This window comes from Phaethon lepturus, unplaced genomic scaffold (genome assembly GCF_000687285.1).
Source record: "Phaethon lepturus isolate BGI_N335 unplaced genomic scaffold, ASM68728v1 scaffold39059, whole genome shotgun sequence".
Taxonomy (NCBI): Eukaryota; Metazoa; Chordata; class Aves; order Phaethontiformes; family Phaethontidae; genus Phaethon; species Phaethon lepturus.
The window spans coordinates 1-26,624 of NW_010565024.1; the positions used below are offsets into that span (position 1 = coordinate 1).

Genomic DNA, 26,624 nt, shown 5'->3' on the forward strand with positions numbered 1-26,624 from the left:
GAGCCGGTGACACAGCGTTGGGACTTAAGCGCCGGAGCCGGCGTCTTGAGGGGCTCCCCGCAAGGAGAGTGGTGTTGAGGCCATGCCACGCCAGCGACCGCCACCCCCACGGCACCCTCAGCCGTGCCGGCTTTCTCACGACGGGCTTTCTGGTGTTCTTGCGGCTGTCAGACCTTCTGCTTCCAACCATGCCATGCTGCGGTGCCCTGGTCCGCCTGGCCTGAGCCCTGCGCAGAGCCCTCTCCCACCCTGCGGGTAGGCTCGCCTTCTGACCGAATCGTACCCCCTTGCCCTCCCGCAGCCCAGGTACTGTCTTTCTGTTAGTCTGTGTTGGGGACTTAGCACTGCATGCGAGTCTCTCCTTTTTCTTTCTGTTTATTTTAATAAATTTCTTTGTGTAGCTTTAGTTCCTGAAAGGCGCCTTGCGGATGGCTTTTTAATTTAAGTTTGATTTTTAGAGGGATTGAAAGACGGAAGGGAAATGCAGTATTGCCTGAAGTAGTTGGTGTATATTTACTTGGCAGCGGTAGAGATGAAAAGTTGTCAGATCCTCACCCTTACTTAAAGCAGTTCTTTAGGGGCGACTCAGTTCTGCAAAAAGCGCTAACAACGGAGCGGTTGCCTGAATGACCTGCTGCACAATCACGCTTGTCATTTGCTGATGCTGAAACAACAGCGTGACATTAATAATGCTTCCCCCCCCCGCCCCGGGCTGGGGATCTAGTTTGGATCCTCTTTATTTGCTTTCCTGCTCAGAGTATTGCAGATCTCCCTGTACACAATCTGTGAGCCCCGAAGGTGAGACTCGAAGCCCGGGGCTTCACCTGCAAGCGAGTGGTGCTCGCTCCCCCGACCGGCAGCTGGAGCTTGCAGTGGGGCTCTCTAAAGCTGTTCGCAGGTTTTAGTATCGCCATTTAAAAATTTAGTGAGAGATGGGTGGGTTGGTGCTTTCTTCTTGTCTGCTCTGTTGTGGGTTGGTTTTGCTTACCAACAAATGTACTCCAGTAAAAACCATAATGAAAACCAGCCCTGAAGACGCTTTCTGCAAGTTCAGCTTGCTCCAGGTCAGGAGGAAAACAAGCTTATTGATAAAAGCCCCTCGGGCTATGTAGTGGCCGTGGCAGTTGTGCCCGCGCCCGCAGGGTGACGTGGCAGAGAGCTTCGGGGCGGGCAGGCTCTCGGTGTGCACCAAGTGAGCGGTTCGGGGCAACCTTCACGAGCCAAAGAGCCTCAAGTTCAGTTTCGGCTGGTTTTGCTGTTCCTTATTGCCCTGCTCACAGGAGCAGGGAGTGAGATGGGACCTGGGGGGTGCCAGCATATGCTGCGGGGGGGAGAGGTGGGGTTTGAGTCGTTTGTAGCTCTGAGCTGCATGAGGGGTTGAGGATTTGTGCTGCACCAAACCTCGTGGGTTTTTTGGTGAATCCCTGTGTAGTCCAGGCAGAAAAGCCTCCGGTAAGCATGTGCTCAGTTTCAGGACCAGAATTCCCAAATGGACATGACCTTGAATTTGAAAATATCCCTTTCGTGCCGCAGGCCTGCAGTGTCTTTGCTGGCTGAAGAAGGCGGCCTGTGCGAGGTAGTGCCAAGCAATACGTTCCTGTCCACACACAGCCCTCCGAAGATGAGCCGTGCAAGGAAGCTTTCTTTGTTCTGGAAATCCGTGGGAGAGGCGTCTGTGCTTGCAGAGGGCTTTTTCCCTTTTTTCTTTCTTCTTTTTTTTTGCTGGTGAATTTGGCAATTGCCTTTCCTCCCTCTTCTGTTCGTGAGGGCTGCAAAGGTTTGCTCCTCAGCTCACTGTTTATGCTTCTTGCAAGCTAAATAACAAGTGGTCTGTGCATGCGTATGTGAATTGGCTCCTGCCCGAGTGGTGGGAGTCATTGTAAGGGAAAGGGCATTTAGGTTTCTGTTTTGTGACACAAAGACAACATCAAAGTTGACAGAACCCCAAATTTGCCCCCAGTATACTCCTTCCCTCTGTTGTTGTACAGGGCGGTCCCATTCTTGAGTGTTTGCAGAGAGTTTGTAAGTGGCCCCTGTTATTCCCTCTCAGTATTTCACTGAGAAAAAGATGCTGAAAAGGGACTAATGCAAATCGATTTTTGTAGCTGTGGTCCACAGCTGCTGTGGTGGATGAGGGTTATACTCCCTTCCCAAGCACTCATCCTTCCACTCGGAGGGGATGTTGGACATAAGGTCCTCTTGTTCCTGTCGCCTTCTTCCGTGTGGGAGCCCAGTGCCTCGGATGCTGGAAGCTTTACAGCCCCAGCACCTCTGCCCTCTTCCTGACACTGACAACCTACGCGAAGTTGTCCGTTCTCAGCACCGCACGGGTCTGGCTCCAGCTGGGGTGCTGCATCCCAGGACAACAAGTATTTACGTGGGCGCCCTGCGTGACAGGGGACGAGGGGAGGTGTGGGGGTCTGTGGTTCCCGTTGGCGGGGTAGCCTTTGAGGGGTGTACACCCCTCGGAGGACACTGCTGTCACACTGACCAGGATATTCTCGGGACCGGTGGCTATGGATACGTGCCTACGAGAGCTCTCGTCCCGCTGTTTTACCAGGGATGTCTCCTTAGGTTTTTCCGACTGTGTTCTGGCTAGCAATACCGTGCTGGTTTTATTGCCATGAGGCATTCAGTGGAAACGTTATGTGTGGCAGCTTTGCGTTGCCCCTGAGCTCCATTAAGCTCCATTAGAAGCCTTCGCTCCTATGCCAGTAGCAGTTCTGCGGCACAGTTAAGTGCTGGCCCTGCAGACGGTGGGTTTATGAAAGGGTGTCACTCTTGTGATGTCAGGAATACAAGGCTTGGAAACGCTGGGATTCCTGTTTACCATCTGTTTCCATGGCCCTTCCCTAATAGACCTCTCCTCCTCCAGAATTCAAGGATCTTTAATCAAAACTGTTTGGTTTGTGGTGGCAGGGAGGAAATCCCAAATTGTGGAGGAGATGGTGACATTTCTTGACCTTTTCTATGTGTATCTCAGAGACAAACACGCTCTAATGCATCTGTGTGTGCTTATGTTTGTAGGTTTAGTCTTTGGGTGTATTTCCTAACGCAGGCACTCGGCGAGATAAATCGAGGTAACCTTACAAACCCTTTGGGGGGGACAGTGTGTTAGCCGATCTGATCCACAGGCGGCTGTCTACGAGAAACCAGCTTATTAAATGTTTCCAGATACTGTCCTCCCGAGAACCTGCATTTCACTTTGCCTGGAAAATTAAGTGTTGCAGTTTTGAGTCGTTTGTTCAGCGTGGTGCCGCAGACCTGTCCGCCTGTGCGGGAACTCCTACAGCATCAGCCTGTGCTCCGAAGGGAGTTCTGAGTGTGCAGCCTGTTCTCTTGCAGTCAGCGCTGCCCAGAAACACTGAAGGCTCATCTTCTCCTCTTCGCTCGTGAAGAAGATTACAGCAGTCCTGTGCGGAAATGTCTACTGGAGCATGATCTGAAATTGAGCAATACTTTCAGAATCGAGTGACTCGGTTTGGGGTGCGCTTTGTGTGACTTTTGAGATTACTCAAAAGAGCCTGGCATTTAGAAAGTGGATTTTCAGTGGCTTCTGAAAAATCAAGCCATAAAAATGATGCCGCATGGGAAATCATTGGTCTAGCATGCGTACTTAGCACACATTAAAGGCTGGGGAAACACCAGTTCTTGTGATCCCATCAAGGAAGCTTGATCAATACTGATAGCATCAGAAATGAGGTCAGTAGATGGCTTGATGACACCTAAAATGCAAAGATTGCGTTAAAGTAGCACACAATATATGAAACATTTTCCCCCTTAGAGTGAGCTGTCTCTCTTTTCCTTTTCTACTATGTCCTGTTACACGTGTACACCAACCGCCGTGTCGCTTTCCAGCAGCGTGCGCTGTGCAGCAGCATTTCCTTTGCTGCTGCTCCCTTGGCGAGGCGCTGGTCCTGTGCAGAGGACTTCGTTTTTTGGCACAGCAGTCGTGTGGTTGGGGTCATTTTCCTCTGTGCTCTTGGGAAAGGTGACTGCGGCACCACAGCTTGAGCTACAACTAGTTGAGAGTTAAAAAGCAGCTGCTTTGCCTTAAGTTGAAGAGTGAAAGCTGCCTTAGCTACGGCTGGAGCAGACTCATTATTTTCTGTGGACTGGGCAAAGGAGGAGATCCTGGAACGTGCGCTCGCTGTTGAATTTGCATCAGCACTTAAGAAATCCTCTGGTAGCGTACGGGCTCATCGCTGCCGCAGTGTATTGCGGACCGGAGCGTGCCTCTCCTTCCCGGGCAGAGGCTCGGAGGAAAGCCTTTCTTCTCGCCAGCTCTGAGCATCCCCTCTTCGTAAGACTTTAAATGGGAGAGACAAAGGCCTGAGGCTTGTGTTCTTGCTGGGGAGAACAAGGGGTTTAGTGCTCTTGATACTGGAGCTTTTTGTATTCTCTGTCCTGAAGCATGCCGGCAAGCCCTTAAAGAAATACCTTAGGTGCCCTCAGGGGTGCAGGTTCTTTCTTGGGCCCAGTTTGTTTGCCAGCAACATGACAGCTCAGAGGGTATGAGCTTGGTAAGTGCTGGGTGGGAAGCAGCCGGCCAGGATCAGACCTGGAGCCAGAAAAGTCAAAACTGTTTCTCAGCCAGCGGTTTCCTCGGGAGAGGGAATCTCCTGTCTGTGCGCAGGAAGCGCGCAGGGCTCTTGCTTTTGCCTGAGCTGAGGGAGAGGAGGACAAAGTCCTTTGGGAAGGAGGCGGCTCTCGACGGATGTCTGAGATGACTTTCTCCATAGTAACGTCTGAATGGAAGGCTTTTCTGAGGGAAAGCTGTTACCGCGACGTGGTGGGGTGGAAGGCGGGTGTGCTGCTGGGGACGGGGGCTCGGTGCCTGCCTCGCGGGTAGGAAGACAGCGTCTGCCCCTCGGGCAGCAGGGACGGCAGTCGGGGCAGGCTCAGGCTAATTACCATCTCACATGTCACGTTTGCGCTTTGCAGGTGGTTTCATCCCAACATCAGCGGGATTGAGGCAGAGAAGCTGCTCCTGACCAGGGGTGTCCATGGCAGCTTTCTGGCTCGACCCAGTAAGAGCAACCCAGGCGATTTCACTCTCTCTGTCAGGTAAGCAGACAGCAGCAGATGAGGACTGGAGGAAGGGGCTGTCTCAAACTCTCCACACACCCTGCTGCTGTTAATGGAGGTGCAAAGGGAGAGGCACCGCATAGGGATGACCCCTCTGTGGTACCGCTTGAAGTTAAAGGGTCACTGAACTCTCCCCACCGCTGCAGAGGCTGTGCTGAAAGCCGCACGCTGCCTCCCCCGGCTTTGTTCATCCCTGTGGGTTGCCCGTGCCCCTGTCCTGCCAGGGTTGGCTCTGTACTTGTGGCACGTGTTTCTGGAGCCACTGGTGCCAGAAGAGGGAAGATAAGGAGCCCATTTAGTTTCTGGGGAGAGCGTGTGTTCAATCCCAGCAGGGATGGATCATCTCACTCCAATTTCAAAGGAACTTCAGCTAGCTGCCGTTGGGAGAGACTTATTTTCTGTGCCTGTGAAGAATCCCAGGAGCACTTCCAGACGAGAGTGAGCTTGCGGACCAGCCTCACGGAGGCTGTGTTCCCAGGCAGTATCACATGCGTCACCTTTAAGGTGCTCTTGTGTTCTTTGGGACCAAGGTAATTGCAGAAGGGAAAGCTGGTGGTTTTGTGAACGTAGCCCCTTACAATGCAGTGGAGCAGACGCGCCGGGTGGAACTCTCTGAAGGTGAACTAAAGAGGCAAAGAGTAGCATTGACCCAATGAGTCCCTGAGATAAAAGGAGCAGGTTGTGGGTTCAAGGCGTGAACCTTCCATGAGCGCCATCCAGCCGGTGCCTTTAGGGAAATAGCTCAGCAAAGGTTTCTCCAGGCACTTGTAACGCAGACCTGTTTTTGTGGTGGCTTCTGTTTAATTTAAACAACCCTCATTTTGTTTAGGAAACTCCAGGGAGTTTATAAATCCTTTGACCAACACTGTTCAGAGAAGCTTTGTGCAAAGGGCAGAGCGTTTCCACCTGGCCGGGCACTGGGGTCTCAGGGGCCGTGAGCGACACCCGCACGCTCTGCGCCTCGGTCCCTCCGCGCGCCCCTCTCCGCAGCGGGTCAGAGCAGCATGGCCGTGCCAGCGGGCGCTGGTGAGACTTGACTCTCTCCTTGTTGCCTTAACTGCTCCGATGAAGCCCTTCTTGGCCTTATTTCTTCCCCCTCTTGCAATTGTCACCAGGCTTGAACCTGCACTCCCCTCTGCCAAGTGCATTCATTTCTTAGCTTGGCAAGAGAGAGGGTTTGCAGCTGCCTTATTTTTTTAAATGCTTCCTTTTGTGTTGGGGAATACATCCCAGCAGCTCGACCCTTTGCCTCTCAGACAGACCAACCACGGCTTCTCACGCTACGGAGCAACGCAGCAGAAGGGAAGAAGTCCAGCTTTTCCCGTGCGTTGGCTGGGCGGGGAATGCTTGGACCTGACTTCACTAGCTCCTCGGCAATCTTGCGATCAGAAGTGGCTGTGAGTTAATGAGAGACGCAGGAAGTACTTCTAATGAGAATGGAGAAGAAACTCAGTCACAGAGAGCTGCCTTGAGCAAGCTATGACAGCAAGGGAATACGTGTAAAATGGGGGGTTATCTTCAAGTGAGCTTAGTGTCTCTTTTTGTGTAATTTTGTGAGTCAGGGTGTTGTCTGATTGTGGAGAGAAGTACTGACAGCACCTGCTTAGCCGGGCAGGTGTGCAAGCAGATGCAGGTTATGGCTGTGCAACAGTGTCCTGATGTGGAAAGATAGATACCCAGCTAGCAGCATAATTACCCTGAAATAGCAGGGTAAATTGCTTTGCCGGGAGAGCCAGTTCCCACACCTGCATTGCTGCACTCATGCCTGGTGCTGTGGAGTCAGTCCACGAGTTTGCATCGTTTTCTTCCCTTAGCTCTGTCCCTGTGCCTCAGCCGAAGGCCATGAGTGACTCTGCTGTTGTGGCTTGTTGCCTTCCACCTGTGCTGGTCCACTGCCTCCCCTCTTCCAGCTGTGGCACGTGTTGAGACTGAGTGGATAAAAACTTGGCCTCCCGTGGAACAGCTATGGCTGCCTGTGGAGTCCCAGAGCAGTTTTATTATCGCTAGTATTTTTTTAACCCTTTCTGCTTTCTCTGTGGCAGTGGGAGTGTCAGGTTATCAGAGGGGGTTTGGACCACTTGCTACTGCAGGGAGACTTTTGTGTTGCAGTAAATGTTTAACAACAACATTGTTTTGGCCATAAGATTGAGCCAGTTAACACCCTTAATGCATGAATGATGCCCTGCAGTAATGAGATGCACGTTAAGAACAGAGCAATACAACGTGCCTTAATATCATAGTATTGAACAATACCACCACAGCCAACTGACAGATTGTAACTCAGTGGAAAGTCTGACCAACTCTCAGAGTTCTGAGTAAACCAAAGCTGTGACACATACCATGTTTCCAGGAAAGCACATTGAACACGACACACAAGCTTAGAGGCAATGTGTCGAGCTTTGAGGCATCACAAATTGAAGACAAGGAAAAAATTCTTTCATTGACTACTTTTACCTGCAAGTCCTTGCTCCTTCCTGGCTCAACCCATCTCTATTCCATGACTTGAGACAAGGGTTGTGCTCTAGTCTTGGGTATGGAAAATTTGCTTGGACATGGGCACTGGTTAGGCAGACCAATTTTGCTTGTACTTTGCTTGTCTGAGCGATATGCTCTTCTCCCACTGATGACTGCCCCAAAACATGTGCATAAATGTTCTTGGAAATTAGAATATTTCCTATTAGAAATATGGAACCTATTAGAATATGGAACCAGTAGCTTTCTGTGCTGTGAAAGCGGAAAACTGGGACAGCTGTCTTCCCCCATGTGTTTCCCCTTTCCCTGTTACATTACACACACACAGATGGAACAGCGTGCTATTATTATCACCTACAATTGTATCCTGATAGAACTTTTTTTTTTTTAATCCTTGCACAGGACAAGTCTCTCTATTTTTTTTTTTTCTCCTTTCTGAGAAATGAAAAGTTTTCAAAGGGAACAATACAGATATCTTTGATAAAATGCCTAAAATAGAGGTGTCAGTAGGAGAAAGTACCTTTCAAAAGGTACCTTCAAAACATCTTCCTCTTTCTTTCAACCCTTCTTCAGCTTCTTCAAGAGTTTTTGAAAGCCAGTGAGGGGAATTGCAGCTCCTTTTAATTGCAGAGAGGATGTGGGCTGAAAACAAAGCAGGCAATGGAGTTTTGGCTGACCAGACCACACACCAAGTGACCGTGTGCTGGTGTGTATCCAGATATGTGTCCCTGAAGAGAGGCTAGGAAATAATATTGCAGAAGTTATGAGAAGGTTTCCATGAAACTCTATGTCTGCTTTCCCTTTCTTTCTTTCTGTGTACTCTTTCAGCCTTTAGCATTATACCAACAAGTCTTCACAGTGCTTTGTTTTTTCAGCTCTTAAGAGAAAGAGGCAAGCCACATGGAGGACATGATAGAGTTAAGGAACAGATGATGTTTGTCCTGGTCTTAAAATAATAGAAAAAAACTCTTCAAAAAATCCTCAGCTCTAAATTCGAACTGCTGGCAGCTTGTAATCAGCCAAACACGGCTCCTTTCATCAGCTCTTCCTCTTCTGAAACGTGGTCCTTCTTGGGACATTTCTGCGTACAAGTTCAAGAACTTGTTCCACCCGGAGGATCAGACACACCTGCCATAGTTCAGTGCTAAGAGGGCTGTGTTTCTGAGAAGTCTTCAGTGTGCTGATCCTACGTCAGGACTAGATACTGAATTTGGATTTATTGGCTCATCTTATTCTTTGGGCACTTCAGCAAATACACGGAGCACATCCACAGGGAGGAAAGTGGTCTGGCAACTTCAGCTGAAGCGTAATGATGACGGAGAGTCATCCTGAGTAAGGCTGTAGTAATATCCGCTGCATCTATACGTGAGCCGTCTTGTTTCGTTCCGCGCAGTTGCCGCAGCACCGCTCTCTGCAGGTATTTCAGCGTTGCCTCAGCCCGGACAGTAAGAGAGCTCTGTACCACTCACTGTGGGTGATATTCCTCGCTGCAGGGATTGGCTCCTGCAGGTTATGGGTGCTAGTGTTTGCCAAAGGCGATGACAGCACTCCAACGCTTTATGCTTGCTTTGGAGTGGCTCACAAAACCTGCCCGGAATGGGGCTGTGTGGAGGAATGCCTCAGCTCGTGCGCCTGGAAGGGGCTGTAAATTGGAGCTGGGTTTGTAGGAGAGCTATGGAGGCTGTTCCAGATGCTGGGAGCAGAGTCTGCTAGTTAGGGGATTTTTGGAGGATGCAAGTAGAGTTTATTTGCGTGTTGCAGTTCTGATAGTGGCTGTTAGAAAAGCTTCCTTGCCTTTCCTGTAACGCTATGTTACATCTCATTTCCTAGAAGGACCTGGTACTGGGTTTGCTTTTGGTATTTAGTCTTCCAAATTTTAAACTTGATTCTTAAGAAAACAAACCCCCTTTTGAAAGTGAGGGCTGTTGAGGGAGAAATATGGGAGGCCACACAGGAAATGCCCCGTGTTTCCAGCCTTCAGGGCTTGCCTGGATCTGGCAGAGCATGTTTTCAGAAAACCAAGTATTTGGAATCACGTCTGAAGAAAGTGAACAGCTTCTTATGGATTTGGCCAGGTCTGGGTAAATAGCTTGAACAAAAGGAAAAGGCATGTTGAAAGTTTGCCTAAGTGGTGTTTGGCCGGTGGCCACAGCAGTAATGCAAATGCCAAAACAGTTAAGAACCATCTGTCAGAGACCCTCTTAATTTGGTAACTGGGTCACGTTTTATGGGAACAGATCTTATCCTCGTTCATGGGATACAGTACAAAGTGCTTCTGGTAACAAACTCTTATTAGAGCTGGAGTCTCCCAGCGTGGTTTCCCTATTAACACTTCCATTGAGCATTCCTATACGTAACTGGACTTCCCTCCCCGCCCCCCCAAAAAAAGTGTGTACAAATACACTCTGGGTACAGGTTAAGACATGCGATGAAGGAGGATTTTATGTCCTATAGAATGCATACTCCATGAAAAAGAGTAAATCAATACTACAGGTGTGTTACCTTGGTTGAGTTGCTGCCTGCAGCCAACACAGTTGCAGCACAGGAAGAAAGTTGGATCTGGAGAAGAATGGAGGGAAGCTCGAAAGAGGCTCTTTTCTAAACTAGTTGTCCTTGTGTCTCATCATCGTAGCACCTACCCCCTATTAAGGCCCTGTAATCCACACCTACCTCTCACAAATACTCAGTGAGAGGTATGTCTCATTCTGCTTCTTCCAAGGTAGGCCAGCCAACTAAGGGAAGCACTGTCTTCATGTTACAGCTAGGAAAAAAACGATGGGCCCAGAGTCCCCTTGAGAGCCTCTGAGAAGCTACTGAGCATCAGATCATCAAATCCTGGCTAAGTGCTTTTATCACAAGACCCTTCTCCTCTGACGACAATGTTTTACTTCTGTCTTGAAGAGGCTTGAATTTATTTGGAAGCAGATGGTTCAGTTAGAGGTGTAATACTAATGGATACCTTTGGCTTACTTGTGCTCATGTTTGCTGCTATTCACAAGCTTGGCGAGGCAGAGCAGTCTGTTGAAAGCCTCCTTTTGATAGCAGCCGGCTGGCAAATGGTCTGTGCTTCACAACCCTTCCCAGGGCAAAAGGATGGGTCTCTGGAGCAGGAAGCACCTTCAGGAATGCAAAAGGCCTAAATACCCTATAGGGAAGCAGTACCAGTGTGTGGGTTGGATGTGCTTGGTCTCCTCTATGCACCTTCCAGAGCTCCTAACACCTAAAGTGAGCAGTAGGGCTCAGGCAGTCAGCTGAATTGCTTCTTCCTAGGAATCGGGTATGAAGAATTTGAAACCTGTACCTAATCTTTAGAATTCACTTGGTTGTATCTTTGAAACTTCATGCAAACGTCTGTTGGTTTTGTTGTGTTGTATAGGTGGATAGTGAGTTTTCTCTGAGAGCCCACGCTCTCATTTAATCGAAAGCAAGTATTCAGTGAAGTGTTTAAACCCTGTGGGAGAACCTTCTTATTTTTTCCATAGAGAACCTTTGGGGTTTTTTGTGTTGCTTTTTGCAGCTTCCTTTGATGAGGGGTCAAATATGCGTGCCATGAAGTTCTCTGACAGGCTTTCTCCGTCTGACGCAGGCAGGAAAAGCACATGACCAAAAAAGACTTTTGGGGATGCAACAGGTGAATGTATTTCTGACATTTCAAGTGGTTCTTCTGCCTTCAGTGACAAAAAAGGGTCTGTCTGGGTTTTTTGTGAGTAGGTCTCTCATTGACTGTGCGCTATTGCGAAGAAGAGCAGACTGCAGCTGTGCTGGTGGTCGCTGCAGTAAGGACACAGATGCACAAGCTGGAATGTTTCGTATCAAGAAATCCTCCTGGATGTCTAGCTAAGGAGTTGTGCTGCTAGTTCAAGCAGCTTAGCTTGGAACGGCGGCAACTCTCACTTGTCTGACTGCTGACTCTGAAGCTGCTAAAAAAGCTGGCATCTGCTATTAAACAGTGTCGCATCCCTGTATGAGAGCTGTGTGTCTGTGTTAGTCAGAAGTAGCCATGGCCTCCGGCACAAGGCAGCCGAGCACTTTGGGCATCTCCTTTGTGCTTTATTTCACCAGCCAGCATGTCGAGGGCACAGTTTAATGGATGCTGCTACTGTGCAGTCCAGTTCTGCCCAGTTTGGAGCTGCAGAGGTGACGCAAGCTTTAAGAGAAGAAAATGGGAAGGAAGTGGGGATCATCAATGCCCTTTGTGTTTAGCGTGACCTTGAGGGCTCATGGAATAAATGACCCCGATTATCCCTCTGCTTTTCATCCCTGAAGTGCTCAAAGGGCTTGGGGCTTGGTCTGTGGAGCCTTTGTAGGTCTGTAATGTAATGGGGTCGGGATGTGGGAACGGAGCTGTGGAAAGAAGGGAGCTTTTGAGCCTTAGGCCAAGCGGCAAAACCACAGTTTCATCTGCTGCCTTCTGTGCCGCACAAAGGCTCTCGACGTCCAGCTGCTGGTGTGAGCGGCCGAAGGGCTTCATGTGCCAGCTCCTCTCGGAGAAGAGGCATTGTCATCAGAGCGCTGGCTGGCATCCGAATTTCACAGCCAGTTTTCATTTCCATCTAGTGAGTTCTGCTCATACCCTAGATGAAAATATTGCCAAACATTGAAGTCTCTGCCCATAGACAGCTGGAGTTGGTGTGGCAGGCCAGGTCAGAACTGTACGTACCAGATATACCAGGAAGAGTTAACCATGTCTCTCTAAATACCTGGGAGTGCCACTCATCACTTTCTTATATTACAGACAGTTGGGTTCTCTCTCCAAGACCTTGCTGTCAAGATGTAGCTTGACTGTTCAGGATGCAGATGCAGATTTTTGCACCTCACGTGTGTTTGTCAGTCTTCTGCTGTGTTTGTTCTGCTGTTAATGTGGGATGATGGTAATACCGTGGATTCCTTCTCTGTCTGTTCACACTAAGTTGGTTGTTGCCACTGGATTGGCACTAGCTGGAAATGACCTCAATGCCAGACAGAGCAATCCATGTGAGCACAAACTGGAATTGCTGATTCTACGTTGGTGAACTCCTCTTTAGCAACTGGGATGCAGCAAATGGGAATACGGCCAGCTGTCAGGGCAGGGTTTTAGGGAGAACCACATGACATGCGGTGACCGTAGCTTGAATGTGGCTAAGAGTGGTGCCTCTAGTAAAGGCAGGTCTGGAGGAGGGGCACACAGTGGCTGTGCCAGCACACTGCTGTTGATGTTTCTGTGGGCTCTTCAAGGCTTAGCACACAGAGATCTCATTGCCAAGTTCCTGCTTGGCCTTGTCTTGTTGCTGGGCTGCTGCTGCTGTGTACTCGAGCATAGCTTGTTGGAGGGTCAGCATTTAATCTGCTTGTGCACATGACGAGCTCCTCGCATGCCAAAAGTCACGGCTGTCAAAATCCCCAAGATACGTGGAAATAGCAAAATCCATGGCAGTAGTTACATAAAGGCAGCCACACCTTGGGGCAACGTGAGTGCATCCCAGGGGCGTTAGTGACCATCCCGTCACTGTGAGGGGCTGCTGTACGTCTCGCAGTGCCCTGCGTGCCCTTCACCAGTCATCCCACAGTCCTGCAGATACGCAGCTCCAGGCTCGCGGAATTTGATGCCCTCTGCTGTCAGGCCTTTTGGCAGAGCAAGTTATTGCAAAGTCAGAAGCCTCCTTCCAGACGGACTTTTGTTAGACCTCGCAGTGCATAGTTCAATGTAGTATTCAAGAGGAGATACCAGGGAGGAGGTCGTTTCTCACCTCACCTGAGGAGCCAGGGGTCCATCTTGCATGTGCAAGGCAGGACGGAAAAGCAGCTGGATCCCCTCTGCCAGAGGAGCACTTGGCCGGCGTGGTGCTGCACCAAGCACTTGTCTAGACTAGAGGAATTTGTGCAATGGTATCCAAATAAAATGATATCCGCTGTAAAGCCTGTGCGGACCTAGCGTGGTACCACTTGCATTTGGGGGCCAGATCTTAACTTCCCACCGAAATCAGGAGGTAGGGTCCAGACTCCAAGGCAGACAGTACCTACAGCTCAAGAAAACTAAACGGGAGATGATTTTGTGGAGCCGGGGCTGGATACCCAATACCACCCAGATACCTGGTCTTTCACTGCCTTGCTATGGGGCCATTCCCTGCTGCAGAAAGGCAGCAGAAGCGGGGGCAGAACCGCTACTGCGAGCCCCCGCCATGGATCCAGTCCTTCCTTCCATTTAACCTCGCGCACGGACCGCTGCAGCTTTCCTAATTCCCCGCTCTGCAAAATGGCTTTTCTGTCTGACCTGCTGCGCCGCTTATGCCACCTTGAGTCTCCTGCATCGCTCTGCCACGGTTGCTCTGGCAACCGATCGAGAGAGGCTGGGAGCAGCTCAGGAACCAGAAATTCGCCCAGATTTCCGAATCTCTCTCTGACCCAGCTCGTCCATCAACCAACAGGCTTCCAGCCATGTCTCCCTGGCCCAGGGGGGCTGCTGCTAAGTGCATTTAAAAAGCAATTAACCTGCCTCTCAGAGGTTAGTGTGGCCTTCTGAGGCAGGAGCCTGCACTTGGCTGGGGCGAGGGGGCTCTTGGAACAGGCTGATAAAGGCACCCCGCTGTATTCCCCTTGAGCCTTGAGGGCCCTACTGGAGAGGGGCAAGTATTAACCCTTCCAGTACAGTTTACAGGGTTTGCGAATGTCAGGCAATATGTTTGTTTGGGTGATTTTTTTTTCCTGTTTGTTTGTTTGTTTTTTTTTAACCAAATTATATGATAGCAAGTACCTCTGTGTATAGAAAGCTGTTCACTGTAAACCAGAGTGAGGTCAGAGCCTCATCCAGATGAGATGGCAAATAGTGTAGGAAGTGGAAGGAATTATTCACTTCCTCTGTGTGAGGTTGTCTTGGGAAGTAGGGCAGGCTGGGAGCTTGGGAGCTATAGAATCAGTTCTTGGCTGAGTAACCTTGGCCAAGGAGCACCCATCCATCCCTTCCCCTGCTGTAGGAGTGTGGCCAGCGTGAGCGGCATCCGAATGAACGGAGAGCACGTGGTGCAGCTTAGAGGCAGTTCAGGAGGCAGCTGGACTCTGAAGTGCTGGGCTTCCATTCTCTCATGCTTACAGTCTTGTTTGCCTTCCTTCCTCAGAAGAAATGATGAGGTGACACACATTAAGATCCAGAACACAGGGGATTACTATGACCTCTACGGAGGTGAGAAGTTCGCCACGCTTGCCGAGCTGGTGCAGTACTACACCGAGCAGCAGGGGCTGCTGCGGGAGAAGAACAGCAATGTCATCGAGCTGAAGTACCCCCTCAACTGCCAGGACCCCACCTCAGAGAGGTAAGCTACGCTCTTAACAGCCTCGCCTGGGGATGGGGACGCTGTCTTCCCAACTGGCTGAGACCCTACAGCTGCAACTGGCCTGTGTTTGGAAAGGAGCCTGAAACAGGGTGTGTTTGGGTGCGATTTAGCTTTTGTGACTCAAAAGCTGCACACCTCCGGGGTACGGTTCCCTAGCCACTCTGCGTGCAGAAGCTGGCTAGATAACACTAGCAAGGCCCAGAGGCTGACACTTGCTCAGCGTCAGCCTGTGCTGATAAGCTTTTTCTAGCACGTAGGCAACGGGGAACATGAGCAGTACGAGCCCATCTGTAAAGGGTCCTGCAGCTGTATCCTGGGAGGCAAGCAGCTTTGGTTTTAAAGGAAAGAAAAGACATGCAAGTGACTCGCGGCTGGCCGCAGGACGCTGGGTAGAAACGCCCTGGAAAAAGTCTGCCCCCATCCCAGTCTGCAACCGCTGCTCATCCCAGTAGCAACGCACCGTTGTCCTGCAGGGATGGGGACGGCTGGCTGCCTCTGAGAAGCAGCTTGGCTCAGGCTCCTTCAGGCTGTTTCCACCAGCCCGTTAGTGACCTTCTTTCCTCCCCTTCATCTGTGACACGCCAAGGACCCCTTTTTTCCTCTTCCTCCCCCTCAGTTTCCCCAGTGTCATATGCAGCGGCTGACGTGGTGGGCTGGAAAGGGGAATGCCTCGTCAGGCAGCTGGCGATGCCAAAACAGGCCCCTAATTACTCTAACTTTGGCAGCTGGCGTAAGTCGAAGCCGTGAGTAGTCTCGGTTCCCGAAATGGCACGGAGGTGCTCCCCTGCGCGCCGTCATGTGAGCCGGCCGGGCCGAGGCGCTGGGAAGTCCCTCCAGCTCATGCGCTCCCTTGTTGCCAGGGAGGTTTCTTTGCTCGTGCCGAATCGCAGAGTGAAAAGCAGCCGAGCAGCCGCTCAGGTTAGCAGAAGCTCTGGAAAAGTGGAAACCCCCTTCAGCTGGGTTTCCCCCTCTTCTCCCACCAAGGAGAGTCTGGCTTGCCGAGGAAGCTCCATAAGGAGCTTTCTGCTCCAGACCACACATCTGGTGGCATCAGGGAGAAGGGAGGGAAAAGGGTCGAAGTCCTCCAAATACACGAAACGATGATGGCGTCAGAATATAGCGGGATGCGCAGGGTAGCAGTGCTGCGAGCAGGCACCGAGGTACCTCGCCGGGGTGGGCCGTTCTGCCCTCTCAGCCGTACGACTCGCACAGCCCTGTGACCCTCAGGCCTTCTCAAGCCTGCAGGACAAGGCCTGCTCTTCAGAGGTCTTCCCAGTCAGGCTTGAAACGGCTGCCTTTGCAGCATGCTGAGTCGGGACTCAAAAGGCCCAGCATCAGACTGCTGCTCTGTAAGCTTTGTCTTCTGGGACAAAGTTGCTGAGACGTGACGTGATGCCATTGCATTGCCCCTGGAAGGTTATTTTGAGCCTCTGAGTTCCTGGCAGCTTGGCTGACAGGTCAGCAGCCAACGTCTTCAAAGTGGGACCCGTGACATCTGCCCAGAGCCACCGCTGAGTGTTGCTGGAGTGTGGGGATTGAAGGCTCCAGGGCAAAAAGCAGCTCTGCTTCTCTCCAAACTGTTCTCTGTATCTGTGGAAGGTGTAGCAGAGCGCTGGCCGGTGAGGCACGCCCGGCCCGGATGGCCGCCGTGCGGGTGGGTGAGGCACGCTGCCTCGCTGAGCTGCTGTGCCGTGAAGGCCGGGTGAGCTGCCCAGCCAGAGCACAGAGCTGGGGCGGCATTCGAGCCCTTCGAGCTGCAGAGGACATGCCCAGGCGTGGGCAGGACATCGTGTGCTTAGCCCCAAGGCACTGCGGCAAGGCTGCTACAGGCTGCTGGCCGAGCCGGCTCAAAGAGAACCTGCGTTTCCCTGGGACCGCTGTGTAAGTATGTCAGCAGACCAGGAGAAGGGATTGTGAGAGGTTAGATGGAGAAACGTGCACGCAAGATGGACACGGAGAGGTGGAGCAACTCGTGCCCACGCAGCGAGGGTCGGGGAGAGCTGAGCGCAAACCTCCGCACGTTGTGATCGCCGCTGGCCAGAGACGTGGCTGCAGGCAGGGCTGGAGGGGGAGAAGCCTCCTGGGCACTGTGGGCAACCTGGTTTTGCCACTCCAGGCGAGCGTGCAGGGTGCTGGTGTTCTTCCGCAGCCAGACCCGAGCTGAGGTTAGTGACCTGGGAGGGGAGCAGCAGTAGCTACAGCTAGGAGGACCCTTCTGAAAATCCTTCCCAAACTGCGTCAAAGAATCTTGTTCCTGGTCAGTGTTGTCCATGCTTTGTGTCTTACACCGTCTGACTACAGCCTGCTGACTCCAAGTATTCTGCTTTTACTTCCATATTAAGAAAATAAAGGAAAACGTAGCCACCTTCAAGTAAGAACTGCCAGAATCGTGTTTCTTATAGCCTCATCGGAAGCTATGTCTAGATGACAGTGCTTGTCATGCATCACGTGGCAGTTTAATATACTGATGCCATTTCACGTCTGGCTGGAGGATTGAGCAAAGTCCTGACACTCCCAGCCTCAGGCTCAGGTGTTGACGTGCCATTGCAAAGCATTGGAGGAAAGTCGCTGGGGACTGTTTCTAAAATAGCTCAAGTCGGTGTCATGCCAGCGGGGAGAGCAGCCAGACTGGGAGCCTAGAAATGGGTTTCCCACGAACAGCGTCCCCAGCAGTGAGCGTAGCTCTTGTCTGGAGGCAACGCTCTGTGCATTTCTGAGCTGACCTTGCTCTCCATTGCTGCTCCCTAGGTGGTACCATGGGCACCTCACTGGCAAGGAGGCAGAGAAGCTTCTGACGGAGAAGGGGAAACCTGGTAGCTTTCTGGTGCGAGAGAGCCAGAGCAAACCAGGAGACTTCGTGCTGTCAGTGCTGACAAATGAGGATAAGATGGAGACTGGGGACCGGAAACCACACGTGACCCATGTGATGATCCACTACCAGGTGGGAAATGTCTGTCCCTGCTCAGCCTGCCGTAGGCGCTGGGGGGGTGACCCAGGTGGGAGCCATGCGTTCGAGTCTCTCTGTGGTTTTGTCATTCTCTCCTGCAGCCAGATGGGAAGTATGACGTGGGAGGAGGAGAGAGGTTTGACACGCTCACAGACCTGGTGGAGCACTATAAGAAAAACCCCATGGTGGAGAAGTCTGGAGCTGTGGTTCATCTGAAGCAGGTAATAGCTGCTCTAGCACATATTTGTTGGTTCTGGGCTTACCCAAACTCCTGGCGAAGTGCACAGATCTGCCCCTGCTCTTTGGGAACTCCCTGCCCCCAGAACATCCCCTGGCTACTTGCTGTGCCTGTCCAGGCTCACGCTTGCCAGAGGGGTCCCTGGCCCCGCACTCGGGGCCTCGGGAATGGACCCAACTCCTGCCAGTACCCCCAGGGATTGGGGAACTGTTTTTTTTCAAGGGGAAAGTTCAGACTTTCTGTTATTGAAAGTGATTTCTATTCTGTCTTCATCTGTCTTTCAGCCATTCAATGCCACGCGCATCAACGCAGCCAACATTGAAAACAGAGTGAAGGAGCTGAACAAAATGGCAGATCACAGTGAGAAGGCCAAGCAAGGGTTCTGGGAAGAGTTTGAGGTACAGGATGCTCCTGTGCTCTGTCCTGCTTGTGCCTGTGGGTGAAGAGTATCATATTTGCATGGAAGTGTCACGTTTTTCCAGCTCTGAGGACCTCTTCCCAACACTGTTTCTCCTTTCCCTGTTTTCCATGTTCAACTGAGTTACTTCCTGGGCCTTTTTTCATTGCTTTTTCTCATGTCTGAGGCAGTTCCTCCTTCCTCATCCTAGAACTGCATGCCTTTTATTCCCTGCAGGGATTTGTGCCTTCTCTCCCCATTAGATCTCTCATCAAGCTGTTTCTTGGCTCCCTTTCTGTTCCTGCCAGCACTCCCTCTGCCCTTCTCAGCATTAGAAAGCCAAGTCGAAAGAGCCTTTCCTTTGCCCTGACTCCCCTTGTCTGCCCAGAACAGTTTGTTCGTTTGTACCCTGCTCCACAGATGCTGCAGCAGCAAGAGTGCAAGCTCCTCTACCCCAGGAAGGAGGGACAGCGACCAGAGAACAAGGCTAAGAATCGCTACAAGAACATCCTTCCCTGTAAGTAGACACTGAATACTGGTTTGGTTTTTTTCACCACAATTTCTGCAGCCTTCTCTGGGGCTAGTTAACCCTGCAGAGCTTTCTGATCATAGCTGAGTTGGAAAGAGGTATACGCTGTCCTAGTGGAGTGGTCCAGTTAGTTCATGGCATCCCCTTTCTAACCTGGTCCTTCCCTTTTATGTGGGAAACTGGTAAGTTGTTCTCCTCAATTTGTGCTGTGAGTCCAAATACGCTTCAGAGCTCAAGTGTAGTTCAAAAGTCATATGGAGCCAGAGCTGGAGTTTCCAAAGGACATACTGGAAAACTTGAGCTCAGGTTAGTCTGCAATACAGCGTATCACTAATATCCATCCAAGTTACTAGATTAGCAGCATAGCTGTGAGCCAGGTAGTACTGCTAAGTGTCATTAGGAGGGTATTTTATGCCCTCCCTTGCAGTAGTTACCCACGTGACTTCATAATAAGAGCCTTGTGGGAGACCTTGCTGGGAGCCACAGTGACTGCCCTGCAGCAAAGCCCATCCCTGCTCCTGCATGTGTGACTGACTCCTGTCTTCATTCTGGACTGTCTTCTCCTTCAGTTGATACCACACGGGTGGCACTCCGAGATGTAGATGAGAGCGTGCCTGGGTCAGACTACATCAATGCCAACTACATTAAGGTACTTGGGAAAGGGAAGACACCATGTGGGGGCTGTCTTCAGCCCAGTGCTATGTTTCTGGTGCGTTAAGTGCAGTAATGGTGTAAGTCTTGAGGGAATGGCTTGTCAAGACCAGTATCTTTCACTGGGTCAAGGCCAAACACTGGATTTTTCTACTGTATCCCAAGGGATCTCATCATTCTACCATGTCTTATTTGCCCCTATCTAAGAGTTTCTCTCAATCCCCTCCTTTCCTTTCCTGTTCAGGAGGTTCTAAGGGACTTACCCAGACTCTCTGTCATTGAACATTATCTCTGAGGTCCAATTATAATTGTCATCTGTAAGCTAAATGCTGCTTGAAGCTGTATTTCCAGCAGTGGTGCTCTGGCATTTAAGCACCAGCCTTTGGGAAACCTTCAAGGTGGCTTCATTCCAGCCATGTCCACCTGCAACTTCTGCAGCTGCCTGCTGGCAAGAGTCTGTCGCACAATAATGTGCGTTACAGCAGCGTAAAGGTCCCTGGAGGCAGGCAGGCTGTTTTGCTGGCGACTCTGTTGAAGCTGGTGATGAGAGTGGTTCGTGTCTGCAGCTCTGACAAATAGAGGAAAATCAGCTAGCTCAAAAATCCTGCATGGCAAGGTGCGCTGACTTTGCCGCTAAAGGTGCACTAAAGCAATTCGCAATTCCTCACTCCAGCATTGTTGGCTTTTTTCCCCCCTCTCCTTCGCTCCTCAGAGCATCCCTGAAGATGGAAGGAACTCGGAGCACTGCAAGTTCTATATAGCCACCCAGGGCTGCCTGCAGACAACAGTGAATGACTTCTGGGCCATGGTGTATCAAGAGAACAGTCACGTCATTGTCATGACCACCAAGGAGGTGGAGCGGGGCAGGGTGAGCACATGTAGGGTGCTGTCCCCAAACCTGAAAGTTGCCTGCTGCTAGTACTACTAGTGTTTAGTTAGGTTGTCTCTGGCTAGCTTTCATTTCATTTCATTTCTCCTCTCTCTTGTAATGTTGCTTTAGCGCTTCTTCATGAAAGAAACACACCGCTTTGCTCTGCGCAGCCCGTCTCCCCAGCCCCATAAATATTAATGGGGTGTCCCTCATATACTCGCTTTAAGGCTCTGGGGAACTGCAGGTGGCAGAGGGTGAGCGCGCAGCACTGTGCTTTACAGCACGCTGGAAAGAGGGGTGCGGTGTGGGGGTGTTGCAAGCTGTGTGAGGGACAAAAGATCTACAACCTAGCTGTGTACCACCTGTATGCGTTTCATTAAGAGTGGGTTGGTAGGGGCCAAGGAATACAGTGAAATTCCATGCAGAGCCATGTAGTAGAGCAATCTTCCCTAGTAAAGAGAGGAGCTGATTAAGATTTGCATTAGTGGTTTTGCTTAGGAATGAGGGGGCGGCTGTGCTTGCAGCAGCCTAGTGCGGAGATGAGTGAAGACAGCTCTACTCACCGTCCGCCTTTTGTATTGGCAAAGTCACTAACAAAGCGGGGATGGGCTGGAGGACAGGAGGGGTATAGGCAGACTGTGTAGCCCCTCGGGATGGAGATTTGGCTCAGGAGTTAGGCAATGACCAGACCAACAGCTCAGGTGCTCTGTGTCAAGACTGTGCCTCGGGCAAAGCGATGCGTACCTGAGGCTGGGGCTGGCTGAGGAGGGAGACTCCCCTGGGGATCACGTCTTTCATACAGGAATGGCCCTTTCCGGTACATCCCCAGTTCAAAGGCAGTGCTCTGTGTGTGTGGCTTTCCTTTAAACCTCTACGCCGGGGCTGCACACCCTTTGAATGCAGCAGCACCCCTGAGCCAGGTGTTCAGGGTTCATCCTCCAGCTCCCCAATCTCGACTAATGAGCAGCTATCTGATGTTGCTGCAGAACAAATGCTTCCGTTACTGGCCAGACAGGAGCTGCACCAAGGAATACGGGCGCATCTGTGTGCGGAATGTGAGCGAGCGTGAGGCCCAGGGCTACTACCTTCGGGAGCTGGAGATCTTGCGGACTGACAGGGTGAGTCCTCTGAGTCTGTCCGCTCTGCTGGGAACGGGCTGGTGCTGGAACCCCTGGGGAGGGAGCTGTGGCTTTTCGGTTTGGTCTTTGGTTTTTGTTGGTTTTTCTTACTTAATGGTCCCACTGCTTATGTTCTGGGCCACTTTGCCCCAGTTGTGATAAAAGAAAGGAAGGAGAAGCCTCCTATTAGGAGGGGTTTTCTGACTAGGTGGTGGGTGTCTGCTCCCTGCAGGATGAGCGCCCGAGGCTGGTGAAGCACTATCAGTACTTTAGCTGGCCCGACCACGGCGTGCCCAATGAACCTGGAGGGGTTCTGAGCTTTCTGGACCAAGTGAATCGGGCACAGCGAAGCATTCCAGACACAGGGCCGATCATAGTGCACTGCAGGTATGAACCAGTGAGCCGTCTGCGGGGCACTGCAGTGGGGATGGGTAATAAAAATGTGTCTCTGGTTACACCTGCAGCTGGGTCATCGCTTGAGCTGATGGTGGGCAATTGGGGTAGAGGTACACACACGGGAAAATACAGCCCTCCTCCAGAGCCCCGCTGGTGATAGCGCAGGGAAGAGGAGGCCTCATCTGGAGTCGGTAGCTCTGATGCAGCCTCTGCAGACTCTGATCTCCTAAGAGTCGGCATTTGGCTGGGCTTATCTTACAGCAGCCATGCCAAATCTGCCCAGGACGGACCAGGCATGCAGATGAGTGTGGGAGCTGAGCTGACTAACTCTGGGCATTTCTTCCTGCAATCATTTTTTCTTTTCTCTTTCCAGTGCTGGAATAGGACGCACAGGCACCATCATAGTGATAGATATTCTGGTGGATATTATTCACAGGCAAGGTATGTCTCCCTGTCTGTCTCGTGGCTTCCACCATTTGCCTGGCTCTGACCAGTTATGGGATAACCCTGCTGTTGTGCAAGCAGTGGGTACACGATCTCCAAGCAGTGGGTTTGACTTGTCCAGGAGGCAGTGGGCATAGGCTTAGCCTGAATGCAGGGCGAGAAGGGCTTTTATACCATGCCCAGTTCCACGTTTATCTATGGGCCAAGAAATGGAGCTCTATTGTAATGAAATGTGAGACCTCTCCGAACGGGTGTGCACATGGACAGCCCTCGAGCAAGGGGCCGTTGCTTTCAGCAACATAGCAGAGGAGAGTCATCGTCTTGGCATCAATGGGGTCAGGATTTCAAGGTCTCCTGGAGAACCTCTTTTATTGAGGGCAGAGTCGGAGGGAAACAGGTTGAGGAAGGCTGTAACTCCAGTAGCCCTTTTAGAAATAAGTCCCCCAAACTCTTCTGTGTAGAAGGGCTCTCACCCGTATCTGAAATTCTAGAGCTGTTACAGAAGTCTCTGTGGTATCTCTGGATCTGGTCTGTGAGCCTTGAGGCAGGTGGACCCTCTTCAGCAATGGTTGTATCTATTTCATAAACTCTGCAAGGGTGGTAAGTCTGGATCTGTAGGAAGTTGCCGGAGAACAGACCTAATTCCCCTCCCCTTGCTCCAAGCAAGTCAGCCCTGCCTCAGCCATTTCAGTCTCAGGTGCTCCGGCAGGGATAAAAAAGAAAAAAAAAAAAAAAAAAAGAAAAAAAAAAAAAAAATCTCCTAGGCACAGAGATGCGGGAAACCCTTTCACAATATTCAGGGTCTTCGCTGACACTGTGTGCAGCGAGATACTGAAAGCTTTCAGAGCTATCTTTAGAAAATAATTTTTCAACCTAATTCTCACTCCCTAAACCTCACCTTCTCGCGCTTGAGCAGGTTTGGACTGCGATATTGACATCCCCAAAACTATCCAGATGGTACGCAGGCAGCGTTCGGGCATGGTGCAGACAGAGGCACAGTACAAGTTTGTTTACATGGCCGTTCAGCAGTACATCGAGGCTGAGCAGAAGCGGTTGGAAGAAGAACAGGTGAGTCCCGTTTGGCTTGGTTGGAAAAGCAGGGGCAGAACTTGGCCCACACCAAACACCGCTTCCACCTTCTCCTTGGAACTCAAATGCTACTCTGAACACGTGGAAATAAACCCACACCCACTGTTCCCCTGCTGGCATATGGGATCTTGTAAGGCTTTCTTCTGTATCTGCTTTAAGTGGGGTTTTATCGTCTTTGCTTTCTCTTTCAGAGGAATAAAAGGAAAGAGCGAGACTACTTGAATATCGGCTACTCTCCTATGGAAAAAGGCAGAGCCAAAGGGCAGCCCCCTTCACCACGGGCCCAGTCTGTGTAAGCTGAATGCCTCTCTGCCAGGGCTAAGAAATTCTGTAGCAGTAGAGAGAAGAGCCTGAGCAAAGGCCCCGGTATTTATCCTTTGCCAGCTTGCCTCTCCCATACCTGAAACCTGACCGGTTGCTGGCTGTTGTATGGGAACGGCTGAAAACAAACAGGTGATCCCACCACGCTGTCAGCAGTGGTGGTAGCAGCCCACCTCGCTTATGTGCTACACTTCTGCGGCTGCTTCGGAAAGGAGAGGAGGAAATAGACCCTAGCCTTTAGCGACTAGTGCCCCAAATCCTTGGCTCTGGATAATGTCTCTGGAGAATCTGCCAGAGAGTGAAACTGTGCTACTGCCACTGAGGGAGTTTTACAACAAAATCTGAAGGAAGACGAGAAGAGAGCAGAGGAAGTGGATTCACACCCATGTGGAGAGGGAGCATGTGCTAAGTAGCTTGAGTTCCTTACATAAGCAGAGAGAAAATACCCCAAACGATGTTTTTCCCTCTTGCCCCGAGTAATGGGATAGTAGTGAGTGATGGAGAGGGGGTTAATAAGTTGAAGGCGAGTGTGCAGGGACTTTGTCAGTTATATAATATTGAAGCTTTTGGGCACCTTGAACAGCTGGATTGGTTTTGAAAGAAGAGATGGCTGAGCTAGGCAGGAGCAGAGGAGTGGGTGTTAAAGCGGAGGTAGAAATGCTGTCACTGGGCTCATGCATGGGCTCATGAGGAGAAACCAACTGAAGACAAAAGGGCAAAAGGAGATGCCACACGCTCTTCTCTGGGCGTTTGGCCACTGCCGGAGTGCTGGTGGCTCCAGCCCAGAGCTGCGGCAGCAGGAAGGGCCAGAGCCAGGCCCAGGGCGCGGGCAGCTGCTGCCCTGGGAGCTGGCAGAGCGCGGGAGGAGGCAGGGAAGGGTGCTTGGCTCCCGTGGCAGCCCATGGGCGGGTGCAGGCAGAGCCCCTCTGGTCCTGCAGTGCATCGGTGACCTCGCTTTCGTGCAGCACTAAAGCTAAATCTGAAGCTCAATCGGGATCACTATGCAGGCATCGTGAACCTTCCAACTCCTGCTGGGTCTGGCCAGTTGGTGTCTTCCCCGCAGGTCTCGAGAAGCATTTGCATCCCATTTAAAATGCCCAACTTTGAAACTGCAGCTTTGAATAGATGAGGGCAGGGAGGGCTGTGTGGGACTGAGGTGAGCAAGGTGAGGTCTATGTGGCTGGTACTGTCAGCTCCAGAGAGCTCCCATGAGTTCAGCTTTGGGTGTCAAACCTGCTTTAGAGGTACCTGGGTCTGACCTTTGGAGCAGCTCTCTCCTTCCATTAGATTTTGGAAAATCCAGAGGAATCAGGTACGTAGAGAAAGTAAAAGTAGAAAATACCAGGAACTCTATCCGCTGACCCTGCAGAAACTTTGCATCCGTGAAAGGCTGACATGTGGAGAAAGGTTCAAGGCTCCATCCCCAAGCTGTATTTGAACTTGGCCAGCCCAGCCAGAGGGGGACAAAACAGGGATTGAGAACAGCGGGTAGCCCGATGTCATCCTATCTACAAGGCTGTGGAGGGAAAAAGGGAACTTGGCTGGACCATTACCCGCTTCCCACTGGCCACCTGCCTCTGGGAAAAGATCCAGAGCAGTGAGGCTCTATAATAACAAGGCTTTGTTTCTTGACAGGGTTGATGATGAGTCAGCTTCCGTCTACGAGAACCTTAACATTAAAAGCCCAAAGGTTTCAGGGATGAGTAATACAGGGCGATAAAGGAGCCGGAGGTGAGCTGTATGGAGGCTGTACAGGTAGGAATGCTTCCCTTGATTAACTGAGAGCATCACTACAGTCTGTTTACATTGCATTTGACCCAGCTCCTCTTCAGCTCAGCTTATGCAGACCTCTGTGGCTCTGCCTGCATCAGGGAAGGCAGCTATGCTTTGATGAAATTTGATGGAGCCTAAAGACGTTGCTGTGGCCAGCTGCTGATGGGAGAACAGAGGCAATGTGGGAATGAGTTCTCAACAGGGAAACACATTTACAACATTACCAGTAGTGGGGTGGGAGGTAGATGTGCATTTTGGACTGTTATGTCAGGAAACTGTCAGCCTCAGAGAACAAGACTGTGCTATGTATGCAAACAAGTGGGAGAGACTTCACACGCTGCGTGTGTCTCAGCTCTGTAACCTTATCAATGCGCTTTTCTCCCAGTTATAAACCGTGCCATCCTTCTTTCTTCTTGTTTTGGAATGCAGGTTTTACAGTGTTTACATCTACCCTTTCCAACTTATGCAATTGTGGACAATTTTTTTTGCCTGACTTGCCTTCCCAAAGCACCTTGGATTCAGTGAGGAAGCAAGAAGCTGACTCTAAGAAGCGAGTAGAGTCTGCGCCTTAAGAACATGCCTTGACCTAACTCATGAGAAGGATCTTCTCCCATTCTCCCCTACATCAGTTGGTTGATATTTATGCGGAAGTGCCTCTGGACATTCATTAGGGCATCAAGGCTCAGTTTTAATTATTTTTTTTTTTAATTTAAGATTCTTATTTTTTACACACGAATTGTTAAAAGGAATGGAAATGACTATTTGCTTAGGAGCTTTCCCAGGGTTGCCCACTTAGGGCATTAGTAAAAAGTTAGTACACTTCAGTGTTTTCATTAGGTCAATCATTTCTAAGCTAGAAGGGTTTTTAGACTAGATCCTGGAGTAACGTAGCTGCCTGTGAGGGTGAGAAATAGAGAGCGCTGCCTGGACCCAGGTATTTGCACCTCTGTTGATTCTTCTTCTCACACTTCCTTTTGGCCGTA

The 26,624-nt window shown here is 50.9% G+C and overlaps 1 protein-coding gene across 1 annotated transcript; it reads left to right on the plus strand.

Moving 5' to 3' along the window:
• The first annotated feature begins 4,717 nt into the window (after nt 1-4,717).
• LOC104626982 (tyrosine-protein phosphatase non-receptor type 11-like) lies at nt 4,718-25,588 on the plus strand. The gene is made up of 15 exons (XM_010295041.1): nt 4,718-4,848; nt 4,945-5,067; nt 14,652-14,846; nt 17,616-17,808; nt 17,916-18,035; nt 18,337-18,450; nt 18,870-18,966; nt 19,548-19,627; nt 20,342-20,497; nt 21,487-21,618; nt 21,851-22,005; nt 22,388-22,455; nt 23,375-23,526; nt 23,739-23,839; nt 25,504-25,588. Exons 1-15 carry the CDS (start codon nt 4,718-4,720, stop codon nt 25,586-25,588), a joined length of 1,902 nt encoding a protein of 633 aa, XP_010293343.1.
• The last annotated feature ends 1,036 nt before the right edge of the window (nt 25,589-26,624 follow it).